General features: G+C 37.9%; 1 protein-coding gene across 3 annotated transcripts; it reads right to left on the reverse strand.

Moving 5' to 3' along the window:
- Positions 1 to 735: 735 nt before the first annotated feature.
- Positions 736 to 16985, reverse strand: LOC127655475 (syntabulin-like). 3 transcript variants are annotated; one of them, XM_052143313.1, is made up of 9 exons: positions 16777 to 16985; positions 16392 to 16465; positions 8601 to 8655; positions 8158 to 8341; positions 6943 to 7146; positions 4966 to 5065; positions 4073 to 4222; positions 2630 to 2785; positions 736 to 2551 (listed from the first exon to the last, which is right to left on the reverse strand). In XM_052143313.1, exons 3-9 carry the CDS (start codon positions 8622 to 8624, stop codon positions 1390 to 1392), a joined length of 1980 nt encoding a protein of 659 aa, XP_051999273.1. In that variant the 5' UTR covers positions 8625 to 8655; positions 16392 to 16465; positions 16777 to 16985; the 3' UTR covers positions 736 to 1389. The 3 variants fall into 3 exon arrangements, with proteins under 3 accessions (XP_051999273.1, XP_051999274.1, XP_051999275.1); XM_052143314.1 differs by lacking the exon at positions 8601 to 8655; XM_052143315.1 differs by lacking the exons at positions 8158 to 8341; positions 8601 to 8655; positions 16777 to 16985 and having other exon boundaries at positions 16392 to 16442.
- Between the last annotated feature and the right edge of the window lie 1190 nt (positions 16986 to 18175).

The following is an 18175-nucleotide window of genomic DNA, read 5'->3' on the forward strand; positions in this document are numbered from 1 at the left end:
CGCAATGTACTCTGCAATTTTGAACAGTACTTTTCCTCCAATGTGTAAACTCCAGTAAGAGGTAAGCACCATGAGTTGTGTAATTAATCTGTCTGTTGTGTCTCTCAGCTGTGATGAGCAGTGATGCTGAAGTTGTTAGTTTATAGCTATTTTCTAGCTGTAGTTGTGTAGCAGTAATAAAAGCGATCACGGAGCACTGTTGTATGTAACAATGACTGACAGATTCACTTCAACTGCTCATATTACACACAAAAATGATCTTTTGCCACCATCTGCTGGCTAACATATGGAATGTAAAAAAAATATACTTATACAGTAACTCTTAACACATATGCACTACTCCTACACTTTAATGTAGAACAGAATGAACACAAGCGGAGTGATACACACACACAGTGAAGTGTCAGACCAGCAGTACTCATAGAACCGGAACTAACTATTATATGTTTACAATCTTATGGAATATATATAATATATATGCATACACAACAGTATGCATACATATATATTCCATTCATAAGATTGTAAACATATACAAAATGACTTATTTTCAGTGTGAAAAATTGCAGACAGCTGCCAAAAAATGCCCCAGTTGAGGTTAAACATGGTCAAATATGTTAAACAGAGCTGTGATTTCTACACACTAATTTGTAGCTGAAAGAATTCGATTTTAGGAGTAGGCAATACATTTTCCCATTCCTTACCAAACAATAAAAGTCAAAACCTGAAGGGGTTTTCCATGCTTTAATAATAAATATATTGATACATCCTAATTGCAATATTGCACATAGCTCAGGCACATAACAATTGTTCGCTGTAGTAACTGCTGCCTTTGAGGAAAATGTCAGTTAACAGATCGACATGTAAAGGCTCTAACTCAAAGGAGAAAAATAAATTTTCACTTAAACACAAAACACATTTAAGCTTTGGCAGAAGATTTTAGTTCTTTTGGAACACAGTGTGATGTTTTAACTACAACAAAACAGCCAAATGACAGTCAACCCCTATTCTTTTCTCCAAATTACTCTATAAAAAGCAGAGATTAGGGCAGTCAGCAAAGAACAAGACTTGAGCAGCATAAACCACCAACCCAGATAACCAATGTTATGCCAAAAAAATAAATAAAAAAAATAATATTACATTTATACACAAACATAAGAGCAATAAATAACAAAAATGACAAAACACGGGTCACTTTTAACCCTTTTATAATTAAATTAATCCTCAGTAAATCAACCCTTGGCAAGTATACGCAGAGCAAAGTAGGAATGTAGCAACTGAAAGTCAAAAGACGTGAGTACCTATTAATCACAGGTGTACGACAACACAATCTCTACATTTAGATGAAGTAAAAGTGCTCGTTGAAACTTTTCGTGTGGGTGAGGACCACTAAGTGTCTGGCCCGTGTGAGACATGGCGGAGTGAGTGCAATCCCATAATGCAACAGCCACGAATCAAAGCTGCGATGTTGTACACAGGAGCCCCTCCAACCAAACCATGCTGAGAGTAGAGCCACGCCACAGTGGGAAGCACAGGTGCTGCCACGGCAACCAGATCAACCAGAAAGTTGTTGCTCCATTGTCTTTTCCCAATCACTGCCATGCTATTGGTGTTCCTGGAACACTCCGGGTCAAAATCCAACTCCTCCCTGAACTGGGGGTTCAATTCAGGCTCAGAAAAGCACAGACCGGAATCACTGGGATTTTGAGATGTTAAGACTGTGCTAATTTGGCCAACCTCTTTCATTTCTTGGTCTTCGGCTTGTTCTTTAGGTACCTTCTCCTTTTTGGGGTCTTGGGCTCCAGACAAGTCCTCTACCTTCTTTGGAACCTGTGCTGAAGATAATTCCTGGGATTGTTTGGGAGAAGGAATAAGCAGGCCAGCAAGCCCACCCCCATGGAGCTTCAGAAGCTGGAGAAGAAGGGCATGGAGATCAGCAGTGTAGACCATCTCATCAGTCTGGACACCTTTCTCCTCTGCACCAAAGAGGCCACTTAAAACGTGTTCTTCTGTGCTCTTCACCTCCGAGACACTCTCCAAGGTCGACAGTCCAGGCTGGTGAATGATCTTTGTGCCACAGTCCTGGCTGGAATCCACAGCTGTGGACATGAGAACTTGCTCCAGAAGATCTGCTCTGTTTGCCATTTCATCATTTGTCAGCAGCTCGCAATCAGCCATCTGCTCCATCCCTTGTTCCTCAACCTGCTGCCCTATTTCCAGCTTGCCTGTGGTGGACCTCTCTGGAGTCTCGCTGATAAAGTCTAGCGTGGGCTCATCTTGCAAGTTGCAGCCACTTTGGGCCAACTCCATGCTGTGGAGCAAGGACTCCAGCTTCCTGTTTTGGATATTTATGTCAATGAAGTACTTCTGGATACCCTTGTCCTTCTCAATCAGGCTGTCTTTCATGGTTTCCACCACTTGGCGCAGCTGCTTGATCTCCTTGCGGGCTTCTTTGAGAGCTAGCTGGGCTTCCACACGGTGACATTCCTCCTCAATCCAATCTTCTCGCATACGACCCAATTGAGCTTTCAGCTCCTCAATCTCAGCCTCCCTGTTAGAGTTAATATTAAAAATTAACTCTATACACTCTGAAAGTTATACATCTCAACAAGCAGATCAAGGTTCTTACCGGTCACAAACTGTGTTCTCTGATTCTCTGAGCTTGGAATTGATGTGGCGTATGGTGACCTCTTTCTGCTGTAGAGGGGTCAGGTACTGCTCTGGGTTTGGCGGCCTAATGCCATGATTGTCTCTGCATGAATGGTATTGCACAAGATTGGTCCTTCTGTAAATAAAGAGCATGTTGATTATTTACTATGCCAATATAAAAGCATAAATGGCAATTTAAGTAATGGCCGAATTTGTCTACAGAAGCCAAAATCCTTAATCTTTTCTAATATGAATAAAATTAGATTTCTAATAATTTAATGTACAATATTAAAAAACACATCGTTTCAAAAGTTTAGCCATATGGCGTTAACATTAACGTGATTTTAGTGTGATAAACTGCCAACAAATCAGTGTACAATTACAGTATATCCAATATTTCAACTTTGTTTCTATGACAACCTAATGCAGGCAAACCCTGTAATCGATTTTATCAAATTAAAATCATGTTAACATGTATAATGTTTACATCTTGTTACATCTTGACTGGCCCCATTCACTTCCAATAAGTGCCTTACTGTAACTGCTAATTATTATTTTTAAATAATTGATGAATGAGTGGAAATCATTTTCTGTGCTTATCAACATTATGCTACAAATGCTGTCAGTTGAGCTTAACTTGTATTATTCCAGGTACATTCATCTAAGTATTCATCAGTGCACCAAGCCTTAGAAAACTGTGCAAAATCAGTGGAAATTGAGCTTTAACATAGTGTTTGTTGAAAAGAAGAAAAAAGGGCCAAATTAGAGTCAGAGCAACGACCCCGTTAGCACGCAGTAAGACTTGCGGCATAATATCCTAGCAACCTGCCATTTTGCTTTGAAGTCAGTTTCGCATCTGTGCCAGATATAGCACAAAAGCAGAACAAATATAGGCACTGGTGAAGCTCAGGCAGACATACGGAGTACACATTCTGTGGTTGGATAAAACAAATAGTCAGAGTAAAATGGAAAGAACAAGTCAAATGCAAATATATATATATATATATATATATATATATATATCACATGAACCAGAATCACACCTCTTGACCAAATCAAGAAGCTGGCTTTTCATAAAACTCAGAACCAAAACATCACACCACAAAAAAGAAAAAAAACTGCTTTGCTACAAAATGAATGGGAGCGCATAAAATATTAATGCCCCTTCATACAAAAATGTTACTGTCTCCAAAAACAAAATCTGTCTCTGTGGGCAAAATGAGAGCAGACACCCCACCCCCCCACCACCACCACCAAAATCCACTGAACGACTGGCAGAGCCAAACCATGACCAATGTAATCCCTTTTTCTGTGAAGTGGTGGATGACTTGATAAAACCCTACATCTGCATGTTGCCTATGCCCTGCACAGAATAGCTGCTACCATGTCCTCAACTGCCTGTCAGCTTGTGTCTGGTCCATACCTCCTTGTGGAACTGGAGTTGCTACTGCTGTTGCTGATGGAGTGAGGTTTAGGTGGTGTCCTGTAAGGAGCATAAAGCTCTGCATTGCGCTGGGCAGTGGGGCTTCCTGCAGGCTTGAACACAGGCAGGCTTCTGATGTGGGGCGCATGGCTGTGGCAGATAGGAATAATTCAAAGAACAAAGACAGTTTAATAAAAAGACAGCCTCAACAATCACCCAAACAACCATTTAGCTTCGGATACAGTAGGTCATGTTTGAAATAGCACACTACTCTGCAGTATACAAATGCAATATATCTGCAGTGTACACATTTTCTGTATTACCTGTCAGACAGAGAGGATAATTTTACATAAAACTGGATTTTTTAAAAAAGCAGAAAAATAACTGCAAATGCAAAAACATGTTATTATTTCCAAGAGGATAACTGGATGCCAGTCACTAACTAAATTAAACATGCACTTAATAATGAGGTCATGTGACAACAACATAGTAGTGTAATTATATATATATATATATATATATATATATATATATATATACACATATACACATATACACACACACACACACACACTATAAATGTTTATCATTTCATAACGTATAATGATTCACAATTTCCAAGGCTGGTCAGCTGTATTCAGTGAATACTGTGCACTATGTAGTAAGCAGAATGCAAGTATTCCATTCTGAACACAGGCCTAGTAAAACTTTAGTGGCACGTAGGTTATTTTTGTATACATTTAGCTTGAAAACTCAATATATTAAACAATCTAACGCACTCATTCTACACTAAATCACATCCGAATGACATTTGCAACACAACCATACAGTATTAACCCAGAATGCATACAGAAAATAACTCTAAACAGATACCACTGCAAATGGCTTCATACCTACGAGAAGATGAGCCCTTTCCGGCGGAGATGCTAGGCCGAGCTTCATGTGTCTTACAGCTTTCAGTGCTGCTAGATGAGCTGAAATCAGTCTCACTGCCTACAATGCATAAAATGGAGATAAAAAGTCTAAAGTTTCCTCTTGAAAAAACTAAAATGTCAGCAAAATTCTCCATGCAAGGTCATCCATAAAGACACACCCAAACACATGGGAACAGTGTTTAAGGAGAAACTGCAAATCCTCCAACTGCATAATCCAAGCACATATTCAATTAGCATATTTTCAGTAGCCAGATCAAAGAGGCTTGTCAGAGGATATAGAGTTACAGTCACTCTGTGATGAACACTTGTGTGCTTCCATTTTGGAAAGCTAAGGCTGAGGAAGGCTGGGACTTAATCCCTCAATGACAGAGGAATTTCACATTATGTTTCTCTTGAAACTTACCTGTTGGAACTTAGCTGTAAGCTTCTCTAAGTGTATCATCTTACCTGATATCATTAACTCTGACAAAACACAGAGGCTGGTAAAACTTGATACTGTGCACTACAGCAAAATAAAAACTTAATAAGACACTGACTTGGCTAAGACAAAGCAGATCAGACCATATATATATATATATATATATATATATATATATATATATATATATAAAGACAAAGCTTACAGACTGAAGAACAAGAGTAGCATATTTCAACTTCTTCCAAACCAAACAAACCTGAGAAGCAACTCTTTCCTTTTGACAAAACCATGTTACAATGTGGACTTCTTCAAACGTGCAACTACCTATGTAACTATCCAACAAAATATATAACTAACTCAATCACTACAAACAACTACTGTGCAGTTGCTCAATAGAAGTCAAGTTCAAAATGCTGTGAATTCTCACTGCCAATGGTAGGAGTTAGCTACTTTTAATTGCACTGATTGGTCATCTGTGGCTGATCAAGCCAGCCAATCAGTGGCCTTTCTGCTGAAGATTACTCAGGCACATGGCATCTGTTACTTCCTGGTTGGTTTGACTCCAGTTTTTCTCAAGTCTAAAGAAAACAGAGAACTTTAGAGAAAGCCAATGAAGCAGAATCCTGAGAGACTTTAAATGGACTAAACAGGTATGAATAGGGTCTGCTTCACATTAAACAAATTACTTATGATCTTGTTCCAGAACAAAGATTTGTGTTAAGCCATGTATTGTTGCCTTCTCTATAATCATGTTTGCACTTAAATCACACATGTTGATTAAAGATAATTTCCTTTGCATGCAAATTAGCCTTGGATGATTATATAGCTAACCAAATTTAGATTCCTAAACCCAGTCAGATTTAGAAATGAATCAATAATGAGTTCACTGAAAAATGAAAATTCTGTCATCTGTCATTTGAATTAATCTGTCTTTAAACATATTTTTATGTATATGCATAAAATATGTAAAGTTCTCTAAATGTCAAATAGTCAAAGCATGACTATTTGACCAGTGATCACATAAGATTAAAGGTGCACTCAGTAATGTTTGTCTTTGTGTCATCTTGAACTTACACTGACACCTAGTGGCTTGGATGCAGCATAATTTATAATCAATAGTTTTCAGTTTCAGATGCCATTGTTGAAACTTAGTATTCACAGTCAGCCATGAAGACCTTAATCAATGAGTATACGTGTCAAATAACAGGATGGTTACTGAGATTAAGCTAGTAGTATTCGGCTGGTCAGGTGACCAGCCGAATAACATGGCAGCCTCCATGTGTGGACCCTCTCCATGTAGAATAAAACAGCTTTCATGAGGTTTCTAATATGAGAGTCTTCATTTTAATGTGAGTGATCATGATTTCCTACATGTATTGCAAAATTACTATTATTATATTTAGGAGTTCAACATCTTTAATGAGGAAAAAAATACTGCGTGTACCTTTAATGATTAACTCTTGAAGTAAACAGTCTCGAGAGAGTGTTGAATGAAAATCAATGCAGAACACACTCACTTTTATGCATTATGGTTGTATGCTGTTGCTTCCCCTGCTTGTGCTTTGGTGTGGGTGTGCTCCACTCGGCCACTACATTCATTCTCACTCTCTTCACCTTGACCTTGCGCTCTCCCAGAGAAGGTGTACCCAGTGGGATGTAGTTGGAACCTGAGGGGGTCTTGGCTGGAGATGCACACTGACTGCTTGGGCATCCAGTGTCATCTGGGAAGATAGAACCCAATGAAACACTTGTCAACAAACGATGTAACACATGTTTAAAGATTATAGTAGAGTGCTTTTCCTTATTTTAGGGGTCACATGTGTCAAATTGACAAGGAATCAACAAAAAAGCTTTTTTAGTTACTTCTCACAGAGTAAATATTGACTCCAATCAAAAAGCCTGCCATTTCAGTGCAGAATTATTAAAGATGTGTACAAGTAATAGAGTACTCGTTCAGCTTTAAATATTCATCAAGCAAAAACACTACTGCAATATTGTAATTTTTTTTTTGTTCTGCCTTTGCAGGCCGTGGGAATTAATGAAACATCCATATGCCTACAGAGGTTTTATAAAATTCTTCTGAAGCAATCAATATTTCAATCCTTTTTAACTATAAATCTCCACTTTCACTTTCAGAATGTGGAAGTGAAAGTTGAGATTTATAGTAAAAATGATTGAAATATTGATCGCTTCAGAAGAATTTTATAAAACCTCTGGAATCATATGGATTACTTTTATGCTGCCTTCATGTGATTTTTGGAGCTTGAAAGGTCTGGTGACCATTCACTTGCATTGTTAGGACCTACGGTGCTGAAATATTCTTAAGATCTTCGTTTGCATTCAGCAGAAGAAAGTAAGTCATACACATCTGGGATGGCATGGCAGTGAGTAAATGACAAGAGAATTTTCATTTTGCGGTTACTTTCCTTTTGAGAAAGACATACATATGGTTAGGAAATGACAGGAGGGGGATTCATTTATGACCTAATTTTAATTTTGGGGTGAACTAATACTTTAACAACCATGTTCCAAAAACCTTTTATTCTGTTATGACCAGCTTGTAGTGGGTTTGTTGCTAGTCCAAGAAGGTTTACCAACTTGGACCAGCTAAAACAAAACACAGCTACTGTACCAGCTTTAGCTGGATTTTCCAGCAGTGTTATAATTGAAAGGTATAAACCACTATCTTATCAATATGCTGTTACATGTCATGACAACCTAATATGTCCTACCTGAGGACAAGCTGTTGGGACTGATGGTTCTTTTTGAGTGCTGGGAACTAATGTCGAAATCCTTGCTCTCCTCCTCTGACAATGGCATGTTGGACACAGAGGATTCCTTGCCTTTAGGACGCAAGGGGTTGAGGATAAGACGGGGGATACGGCTGCGCATGCTTCCCTTCTCTGCTGACTTCACCTGCAGGAAACGCTAAATCGATAACTGGGAACATGCAATAGTTCTGCGACTACCCACAGATGAGGAATGTCACCTGATGCACCCTCAAACCCTGAGGTTAGTTATTTTACCCTTTTTTTAAGTCCTGAATAATGTCCTGAATTATATTTAGATCCTTATTTAGAAGAAAAAATCACTAAAAAAATGTACATTCAACATCTAATAAAAGTCTCACTGTTAAGAATATTGATTTGTAATAATTAAGGTTAAAGACAAGCACCTTGAGTGCCTGAAAAGGTCCCATTCTTCTTAAATGGGGAATGCCTCAAGTAAAACTGTGAAAGGAAAAACAGGTTACCTAAGCATGACATTTTAACACAAAACAAACAAACCTGTATGAACAAGGACAATGGTATACAAATAATAAAAGGAATAGTTCACCCAAAAATGAAAATTCTTTGTAGGTTCACACAACGCAAGTGAATGGTGTACAAAACTTTGAAGCTCCAAAAAGCACATAAACGCAGCATAAAAGTAGTCAATAAGACTCCAGTGGTATAATCCATGTCTTCAGAAGAAATCTAATTGCTTTTGGGTGAGAACAGACCAAAATATAACAAATTTTCCCTCTAAATCTTGACTCCTTGGCAGTCATGATTTCAAGCTTGATTACACCTCCTAGCACCATCTAGCACTTAGGAAGTGTAAACAAGCTTGAATAATGATCGTGCATAGAGACTGCAATTGTAAGATGCACAGTGAAAATTAGGTATTTTTTTGGTCGGTTCCCACCCAAAACCGAATAGATCACTTTTGAAGACATGGATTAAACTACTTATGGCTTACTTTTATGCTGCCTTTATGTGTTTTTGGAGCGTCAACATTTTGGTCACCATTCACTTGCATTATATGGCCCTACAGAGCCGAGATATTCTTCTATAAATCTTTGTTTGTCTTCTACAGAAGTAAGAAAGCATCTGTGATGGCATGATGTTGAATAAATGATGAGAGAATTACATTTTTGGGTAAACCATTCCATTAATTAAATCATGTCACGCCATGACATGTAAATACAGCCAGACTAAAATAAGATGTTTGTGAGGTGAAATGAACAGGGCTGTTTGTTTAAATAGTTCCAAACCATTTTGTTTGTTTGCACCAAAACCAATGGTGGAAGGTACAAGCAAAGAAGAGGGAAAAATATACAGTATATTCTGTTTAGTGCCCAGGGTCATTTGTCTTTTATGTACAAATAATTTTTTGCCTTATCATACTTTATTTGTAGCCACTAAATGCAATTTTAATCCACTAATACTATTAAACAGGCAGAGTTTTTGCTCTTAATTAAAAATGGTATTTAACATGATTCCATTGATGGCCAGAATTGACCAAGTATTATGTAAAAAGCTTTGCACTTTGAGAATGAAAACAGCCAAGTTAATCCATGTGTAGGCTGTGAGATGATGAAACCCTTACCATCTGGTCTGCAACTAAGACACCCACAGCATTTTTCACATAGTATGACGTTTTTAACTGCTGCGTGTGTACTGTCCACCCAACCAAAGGAAGGAAACCACCAAAAGCTCAACCGTTAAATAATTAATAATAAACATAATGTATAACGCTTGATTGACTATGATGTCATTGTTCCATTTTACTGTTGTTTAGTAGTATATGCAATTGCTGTTGTTATTTAGCATCACTTTTTAGTTGGTTATATAAGCATCAGGGTAGCTTTCAACGTGAATGACGTAATTGACCCCTTCAGGTTCACACTCATTGCATCACTGAGTACTTGTCTCTTTCCGGTTGGGTCCAGATGCCATGTTTCATTACAGAAGGCACTGAAAACAATCCATGTGTAAATCCCCCATTGCTTTCAGATATGGTGAAAACGCGTTGCTTGATTCTAAACTCTACAAAAAAAAAAAGAAACGTCCCTTTTTCAGGACTCTGTATTGTAAAGATAATTTTGTAAAAATCCAAATAACTTTACAGATCTTTAATGTAAAGGGATTAAACCATGTTTTCCTTGCTTGTTCAGTGAACCATAAACAATTAATGAACATGCACCTGTGGAACTAACAGCTTACAGACAGTAGGCAAAACATTTTTAAAGAATGATTGCAAGATTTAGGTGTATGTAGTTGGTTAATTTTATGGATTGAGACCTTTTTAAGAAATAGGCCCCAACGCGTCCTTGCTAACGGAATCTCATCTGATTGTATAGTCTTAAATTCAGGCTTACCACAGGGTTGTGTATTATCACCTCTGCTTTTTTCTGTTTATATTAATGAACTTCAGTGTAACAGGGACGATCTCACTTTAATCAAATACCCTGATGACTTGGTTTTAATTTCTTGCCAAACGGATACGAATAGTTCAACTGATTTTGAGTATGTTAAAAGTCTTGTACAGTGGTTTGATAACAGTAATCTACAATTAAACACTGAGAAAACAAAGGAATTGTGCTGTTGGAATCGAAATGGGACCGGTACAGCTGACATTTAATTTGAACAAGTTATTATAAAAGGCGTAAAGGTAGAGCAAGTTTCAAATTTTAAATATTTAGGTACAATCATTGGTGACAAATTCTCATTCCAGGAAAATGTGGATCATATACATAAGAAAACAAGAAAGCGTTTAAGCCTACTTATGAAATTAAGACATTTTAGTATTGATAGGAGGGTCCTAAACGATAGGTAATTTGACAATGAGACTTTGATATATAAATTAATATGATTAATTAACGAAGAAAATAAGATCACCGGCCAGAAACGGAGCACATTACAAAAGCTACATTAACATTTTATGGAAAAAAAGGCAATTGCAGTATATTCAGATCAGACCCATCCCCTCCATTCCTGCTTTGAGACCCTCCCGTCAGGGCTTAGTCTGCGTATACAGCTGGCTAAAAAGAACATATATAAAAGATAATTTGTTCCATTGGCGGTAAATGTTTTAAACCATATTATTAATTGAGGTACTATATATTTATATGGGAAGGTGTGCATATTTGTGTGTATATATATATATTAATATACACTCACCTAAAGGATTATTAGGAACACCTGTTCAATTTCTCATTAATACAATTATCTAATCAACCAATCACATGGCAGTTGCTTCAATGCATTTAGGGGTGTGGTCCTGGTCAAGACAATCTCCTGAACTCCAAACTGAATGTCAGAATGGGGAAAGAAAGGTGATTTAAGCAATTTTGAGCATGGCATGGTTGTTGGTGCCAGACGGGCCGGTCTGAGTATTTCACAATCTGCTCAGTTACTGGGATTTTCACGCACAACCATTTCTAGGGTTTACAAAGAATGGTGTGAAAAGGGTAAAACATCCAGTATGCGGCAGTCCCGTGGGCGAAAATGCCTTGTTGATGCTAGAGGTCAGAGGAGAATGGGCCGACTGATTCAAGCTGATAGAAGAGCAACTTTGCCTGAAATAACCACTTGTTACAACCGAGGTATGCAGCAAAGCATTTGTGTAGCCACAACACGCACAACCTTGAGGCGAATGGGCTACAACAGCAGAAGACCCCACCGAGCACCACTCATCTCCACTACAAATAGGAAAAAGAGGCTACAATTTGCAAGAGCTCACCAAAATTGGACAGTTGAAGACTGGAAAAATGTTGCCTGGTCTGATGAGTCTCGATTTCTGTTGAGACATTCAGATGGTAGAGTCAGAATTTGGCTTAAACAGAATGAGAACATGGATCCATCATGCCTTGTTACCACTGTGCAGGCTGGTGTAGTTGTGTGGTGTAATGGTGTGGGGGATGTTTTCTTGGCACACTTTAGGCCCCTTAGTGCCAATTGGGCATCGTTTAAATGCCACGGCCTACCTGAGCATTGTTTCTGACCATGTCCATCCCTTTATGGCCACCATGTACCCATCCTCTGATGGCTACTTCCAGCAGGATAATGCATCATGTCACAAAGCTCGAATCATTTCAAATTGGTTTCTTGAACATGACAATGAGTTCACTGTACTAAAATGGCCCCCACAGTCACCAGATCTCAACCCAATAGAGCATCTTTGGGATGTGGTGGAACGGGAGCTTCGTGCCATGGATGTGCATCCCACAAATCTCCATCAACTGCAAGATGCTATCCTATCAATATGGGCCAACATTTCTAAAGAATGCTTTCAGCACCTTGTTGAATCAATGCCACGTAGAATTAAGGCAGTTCTGAAGGCGAAAGGAGGTCAAACACAGTATTAGTATGGTGTTCCTAATAATCCTTTAGGTGAGTGTATGTGTGTATATATATATATATATATATATATATATATATATATATATATATATATATATATATACATAACTACTATTCACTAGTTTTATGTGTGTTTTTAATGGGGACAAATGTGTGTTCCATGTGTTTTATTATGTGGACAGTATAGTCTGATAAGATGTATTTTTTATGCCAGTGTCAAAAATGAATTTCTGTCCAGGAAATCTGAACAGACAATAAAGTCAAAACAAAACAAACAAAACAAGTAAGGTCACAGTTATAAAAACTTAAGGACACTAAAGAGACCTTTCTACAGACTCTGAAAAACACCAAAGATGGGGTCCCTGCTCATCTGTGTGAATGTGCCTTAGGCATGCTGCATGGAGGCATGAGGACTGCAGATGTGGCCAGGGCAATAAATTGCAATGTCCGTACTGTGAGACACCTAAGACAGTGCTACAGAGAGACAGGAAGGACAGCTGATAATCCTCGCAGTGGCAGACCACATTTAACAACACCTGTACAGGTTCGGTACATCCGAATATCACACCTTCGTGACAGGTACAGAATGGCAACAACTGCCCGAGTTACACCAGTAATGCATAATCCCTCCATCAGTGCTCAGACTGTCCTCAATAGTCTGAGAGAGGCTGGACTGAGGGCTTGTAGGCCTGTTGTAAGGCAGGTCCTTAACAGACATCACCAGCAACTACGTAGCCTGTGGGCACAAACCCACCTTCGCTGTACAGTCGTGGTTTTGTCTTGCCAGGGATGATGTTCGGACTCGTGAAGGAGGGTCCGTCATGGACTGGGGCGGTGTGTCCAGTGTTGCCAACTTAGCGACTTTGTCGCTAGATTTAGCAACTTTTCATACCGTTTTAGCGACTTTTATTAAAGAAAGGGACTAGCGACAAACCTTAGCTACTTCCGTAGAAAAAAGTGGCCAATACTTCCTCGTGAGTGTGTGGTCTTGCTTTCCTGCCCACCTCTCTCTGCGTCTACTCTGTTCAGTGACACTGACGCAGAGAGAGGTGAGCAGGCGAAATGAACCATGCTGAAAAAGAATATGTAGATTTTATTTTCTCCCTTAGTCAATGAGCTTTAAAATTCTTGACTGTTTGATTGTCAAATTGCCCACTTATGAAAACCTGACTATTCTATCTCAAAACCCAGATCTCAGAGCCTTAACAAAATGTCAACAAAGGCCTGGCAACAAAAAGGAACAGAGCCTTTAAAAAAAAAAAAAACAGCTAATGGCTGTGCGGTTTTACACACAGTAGAAAATCTGTGGCTAGTTTCAGCCTGACAGAGTTAAAACATACACAGTCTCTCTTAATTAACACCTTCCATCCTTTATGGAAATGGCAAAACTGGCTTGAGGTGATAAAAAAGAAGTGCAGTCACAGAGTCAGAGGTGATATATTCTATTATTCACAACAGCTTATGTAACATCCAGCCCATATTAATCAAGTGGAACTCTTTCATGCATAAAACATATGACAGTAAAAATCATCTTCATCATACCCTTGTTCCAGGGACTCATGCACATCAATTACAAAATATACGAACAGTCAATGAACGTTGATGACGCAACACACCATATTAAAAATCAAGTTGAAGAAAACTTTTGAACAGGCTATTTTTTTTATTATCCTTTATATCTTTAAAGGGGCAGTACTTAATAAAATACAAAATGCTATTTTTATGATTGCTCTTAATTTTTTATTTTTTTTTTAAATGAAAAATAAGGGGTGCAAACTTATGAACTCAACTGTATGAATGGATTCATAAATAATTTACACAGAAATTAGTTCTGTTTGTGTTTCATAAGGCCCTTTGCCATTTGAATTCTAGTCTTGTGTTTCATTGCACCTATAGTCATGAAACTAGACAGACTGCCTTGGTTGTGTCTTCTTTTACTAACTAGATATTTAACCAACACAAATCATTTCATTGAATTGATCTCATCAGCATCCATATCAGTTGCCTCAGCACCAGTGACTCCTCATTCTGTCATTACTCCACTAAAGCAATGATGACTCACAATGTTAGTGAAGACAGAGTAATTTGCACAAATCCATTTGCTACTGGCTTTAAGTACTGTCTCTGCTTGCTTGTTTATGTGTTGGCAACACATTTGGAACACTTACTGTACAGTAAGTCAATATTTGTGCAAGAGTACAGCAGGTGATGATTAAATCAGCACTGTAAACCCTAAAGTTGTCATTACGGGACATATCAAGTTGTCTTAAGTATTACTTCAAAAATGTCATGTTTTGGGCTCATAACTCAAATATTTGAGCAATACTCCTTCCTGCCCAGTAGGGGGCATATGCATAAAGAGTGTGAATCACCAAAAACACAAGAAGAAGAAAGTGAAAGTTAAAGTGGATTTTGACTGAGCAGGAGGACAATTGAAAGTATAAATGGACTAAAATATTAATCTGTTTCTCACCCACACCTATCAAATTGCTTCTGAAGACATTGTTTTAACCTGTAGTCATATGGATTACTTTTATGCTGACCTTTGTGATTTTTACAGCGTCAAACTTTTGGCACACATTCACTTGCATTGTCTGGACAAAAATTATTTAAAATAATGTTCATGTGTGTTCTGCTGAAGAAAGAAAGTCATACACACCCCAGGTGGCATGAGGGTGTGTAAATGATGGGAAATTTCATTTTAGGCTGGACTATACCTTATGGGGAATACACAATGCTTTGCACTTGAAATGTTTCATTATGTTTCCTTAGTCAAAGGGAAGTTATGGGTTAGAGGACGTTATTTAAATTGATAGAGGTTTTAGCTCTTTTGAAATATTATTTATGTTAATTTGTTGTGAATGGTTGTTTCATGTGATGTCACCACTGGGGTGATCTGTGTCCCATTTGGTCAAGTTGGACCCTGTTGACTAATTCACTTAACTGTGCATGTGCCGTTAAAGGGAATGTATACAGCATATGCATGTCTTTTAAATAAATTAAGTTTATTTAATGACTGAACTAGAATCAATTATGATCTTTATTTGAGCTGTGCTGTTGTTTGATCTAAAATGTAATCAATTCAATTAACAACAGTAGAAACAACAATATTTAAATCTAGAGTTTGAGTTAACTAAACATTCATCTAGTTAACCAAAATAGTTATGTTACTTTTATAGCAACACCAAGTTAATTAACACTTAATTACATAACTTTTGGATATGCCACTACTCAATTCAAGTGAGGGAATGAGTTTACTCAATCAAATGAGTAGAGTCAATTTACTGTATTAGGGTTGAGGCTTATACTATATATATTTGCAAAAAATAAAAATAAATAAATATAATATTCCTTCAAGTACCTCCAATTCTAATTACAGTAAAGTGCCTGGACTTTAAACCTTTAACTTTAATAACACCTTGTCAAGATAATGTCATAATGCAAAAGATCTTAGTGGTACAAAAAAAAGGCTTCATTTTCATTTTCTTCATGTTTTGTTTTTCTTTTGATTTTTGGGTAAATTATGACCCGGACATGTTCTGGAAAGTTTTCCCCTCAGTCGTTTTGAGCGAAAGCAACTAAAACATATTTGTTGGCAAGGTGCACTTTTGTAACACTCTTTAATAATGTTATATGAACTGAATATTCTGTCCAAAAAAAAAAAATAAATAAAAAAAAAAATGTGACAACTCATAAAACCAAACAAACAAAAAACATTCAGAGGAAAGAACAGATGTTTTGATGATATAGTGTCCAATAGTCGAATGTAAAAATAGATATTTCAACCTCATTTTTAAAAACATGACATAATTCACAATTAGGCTAATTGAGTGACAAACCTTTAGCTGACAAGTGTCCCAGAAACCTGTTCTCTCTAAGGACGCCTCTTGAGTCTGCTCCACCTAAAAAGAAGCTTTAACAAAAAGCATGAACGCATTAAAATAGTAAATTAAAATGGGACATCTCCAAATTTTCAAATTTGTGTTTTCAAATAAAATAGCTAACATTAGGCTATGGAAGCGAGAACAAAACCGTAGCAAACACTGCGTAATTGCATCAAGTTTCGAGCAAACACGTTGAATAATAAAAAGATAATGTTGTCATTTAGGCTATTTTAATTTAATTATATCTTATCATTTTTTGGCATGATATCCAACTATAATTTCCGTTAATAAAAACAACAATCTAAAACAACAGTGTGACGCAGCAAGTAAATGCACTTGCCTTGTGATGCGGGTGGATTCCTGAGAGTGGAAGGATGCTCTGTATCAAAACAACACAATGTGCGCGCTCAATCCACAGCCCTTGTTTTGGTCTGATATGATTGACTCTCACCCCCTGTCTGCGAGAGAAGCCAGATTATTCCACTCAATACATCTCGTGCTGCATCTGTTTCAGCGTATCTGCTCAAGGAGAAGAGGCTGGGATATCTGACTTCGCGAGTCAATCTGACAAATTGTCTAAGTGTGTTATGTAATGCAGCAAGGATTAACCCTTACATGGCCGATAAAGTTTGAACAATTAATTTCTATTGACGTGCACGGCCATACTATTTAATAATGTCACCGACTGATCCTTTACCAGGCAACCATATCCATAGGGAGGGATAATACCTCTGGATCACCCTAGGACTTAGTGTCTTGCAAAGTGGGGATGATTAATGGAAGCGGTTTAACCTACCTAAACCTTTTAGTTACCAGCAAAGATCTTTTACCGCTAGGCTACAGCATCAAGATTCTTATTTGAGCACCACCGCTGACGATGGTTAGACTGATTTCAATGGAGTGGTGGCGTCAGCTCTCCATGGTGCTGAAGTCAACACACGAAACAAGCATGGAATGTGGGCAATTGAAAGTGATTCTCAAGATAAATTTCGGCGGGTTAACTGAATTATAATATTTTAGAAGATTTGTCATGAGTAGTTTAACGATGGGGATGATTTTAGCCAGGCCCATTTAGTTTACTTTCTTTCGCATCGTTTATTTAGCAAACAATTTCTAACAAACACGTGTGGCTGATTGGCACGTGACTTCATGGACAGCCTGCATTCTCTTTCGCTTTTTGTCATATGGTTCTCGCGCAGTATATGGGTTGCTCTGCCCTCTGCTGGTAGAAAACAGAACGACAAAATGCGTTAACAGTTGGAATGGTCATGTAACACAATTTGTGTTCCTGGGTTGTAAGTGTTCCTAATTGCTTATGCCTTAAAAGTATAGAAAAAAGCTATTATTACCCACAAACATAAACAACATATGAATCCAAATTATCATGTATTTATACTAAAGTAATAAAAAAATGACTACAAAATATTTAGAAGTGAGTAGTTTTACGAGCTTTACGATTTATATTTTAAATCATTTTCACGAATCAGCCCCCAAATGTAGTCTCCCATCATGTTCTCGTTATACTGTCCTTGGTAGCAGCATTCAAAGTCCAGTATATCCTGATGGAACTGCTTGCCTTGCTCCCCCGAGTACGCTCCCATGTTCTCCTTGAATCTATCAAGATGAGCATCAAGGATATGGACTTTGAGGGACATCCTACAGCCCATTGTGCTGTAGTTCTTCACCAGATTCTCAACCAGCTCCACATAGTTTTGTGATTGCCCAGGAAGCCCCGAACC

The sequence above is a fragment of the Xyrauchen texanus genome, chromosome 15 (assembly GCF_025860055.1).
Source record: "Xyrauchen texanus isolate HMW12.3.18 chromosome 15, RBS_HiC_50CHRs, whole genome shotgun sequence".
In the NCBI taxonomy this organism is placed as follows: Eukaryota; Metazoa; Chordata; class Actinopteri; order Cypriniformes; family Catostomidae; genus Xyrauchen; species Xyrauchen texanus.

Coding starts and splice junctions, on each gene's coding strand:
- LOC127655475 (XM_052143313.1), bottom strand. CDS start 8,624: ATGGGACCTTTTCAGGCACTCAAG. Junction 8,342..8,600: donor GACCTTTTCAGGCACTCAAG/GTGCTTGTCTTT, acceptor CGTTTCCTGCAG/GTGAAGTCAGCAGAGAAGGG. Junction 5,066..6,942: donor TACAACCATAATGCATAAAA/GTGAGTGTGTTC, acceptor TATGCATTGTAG/GCAGTGAGACTGATTTCAGC.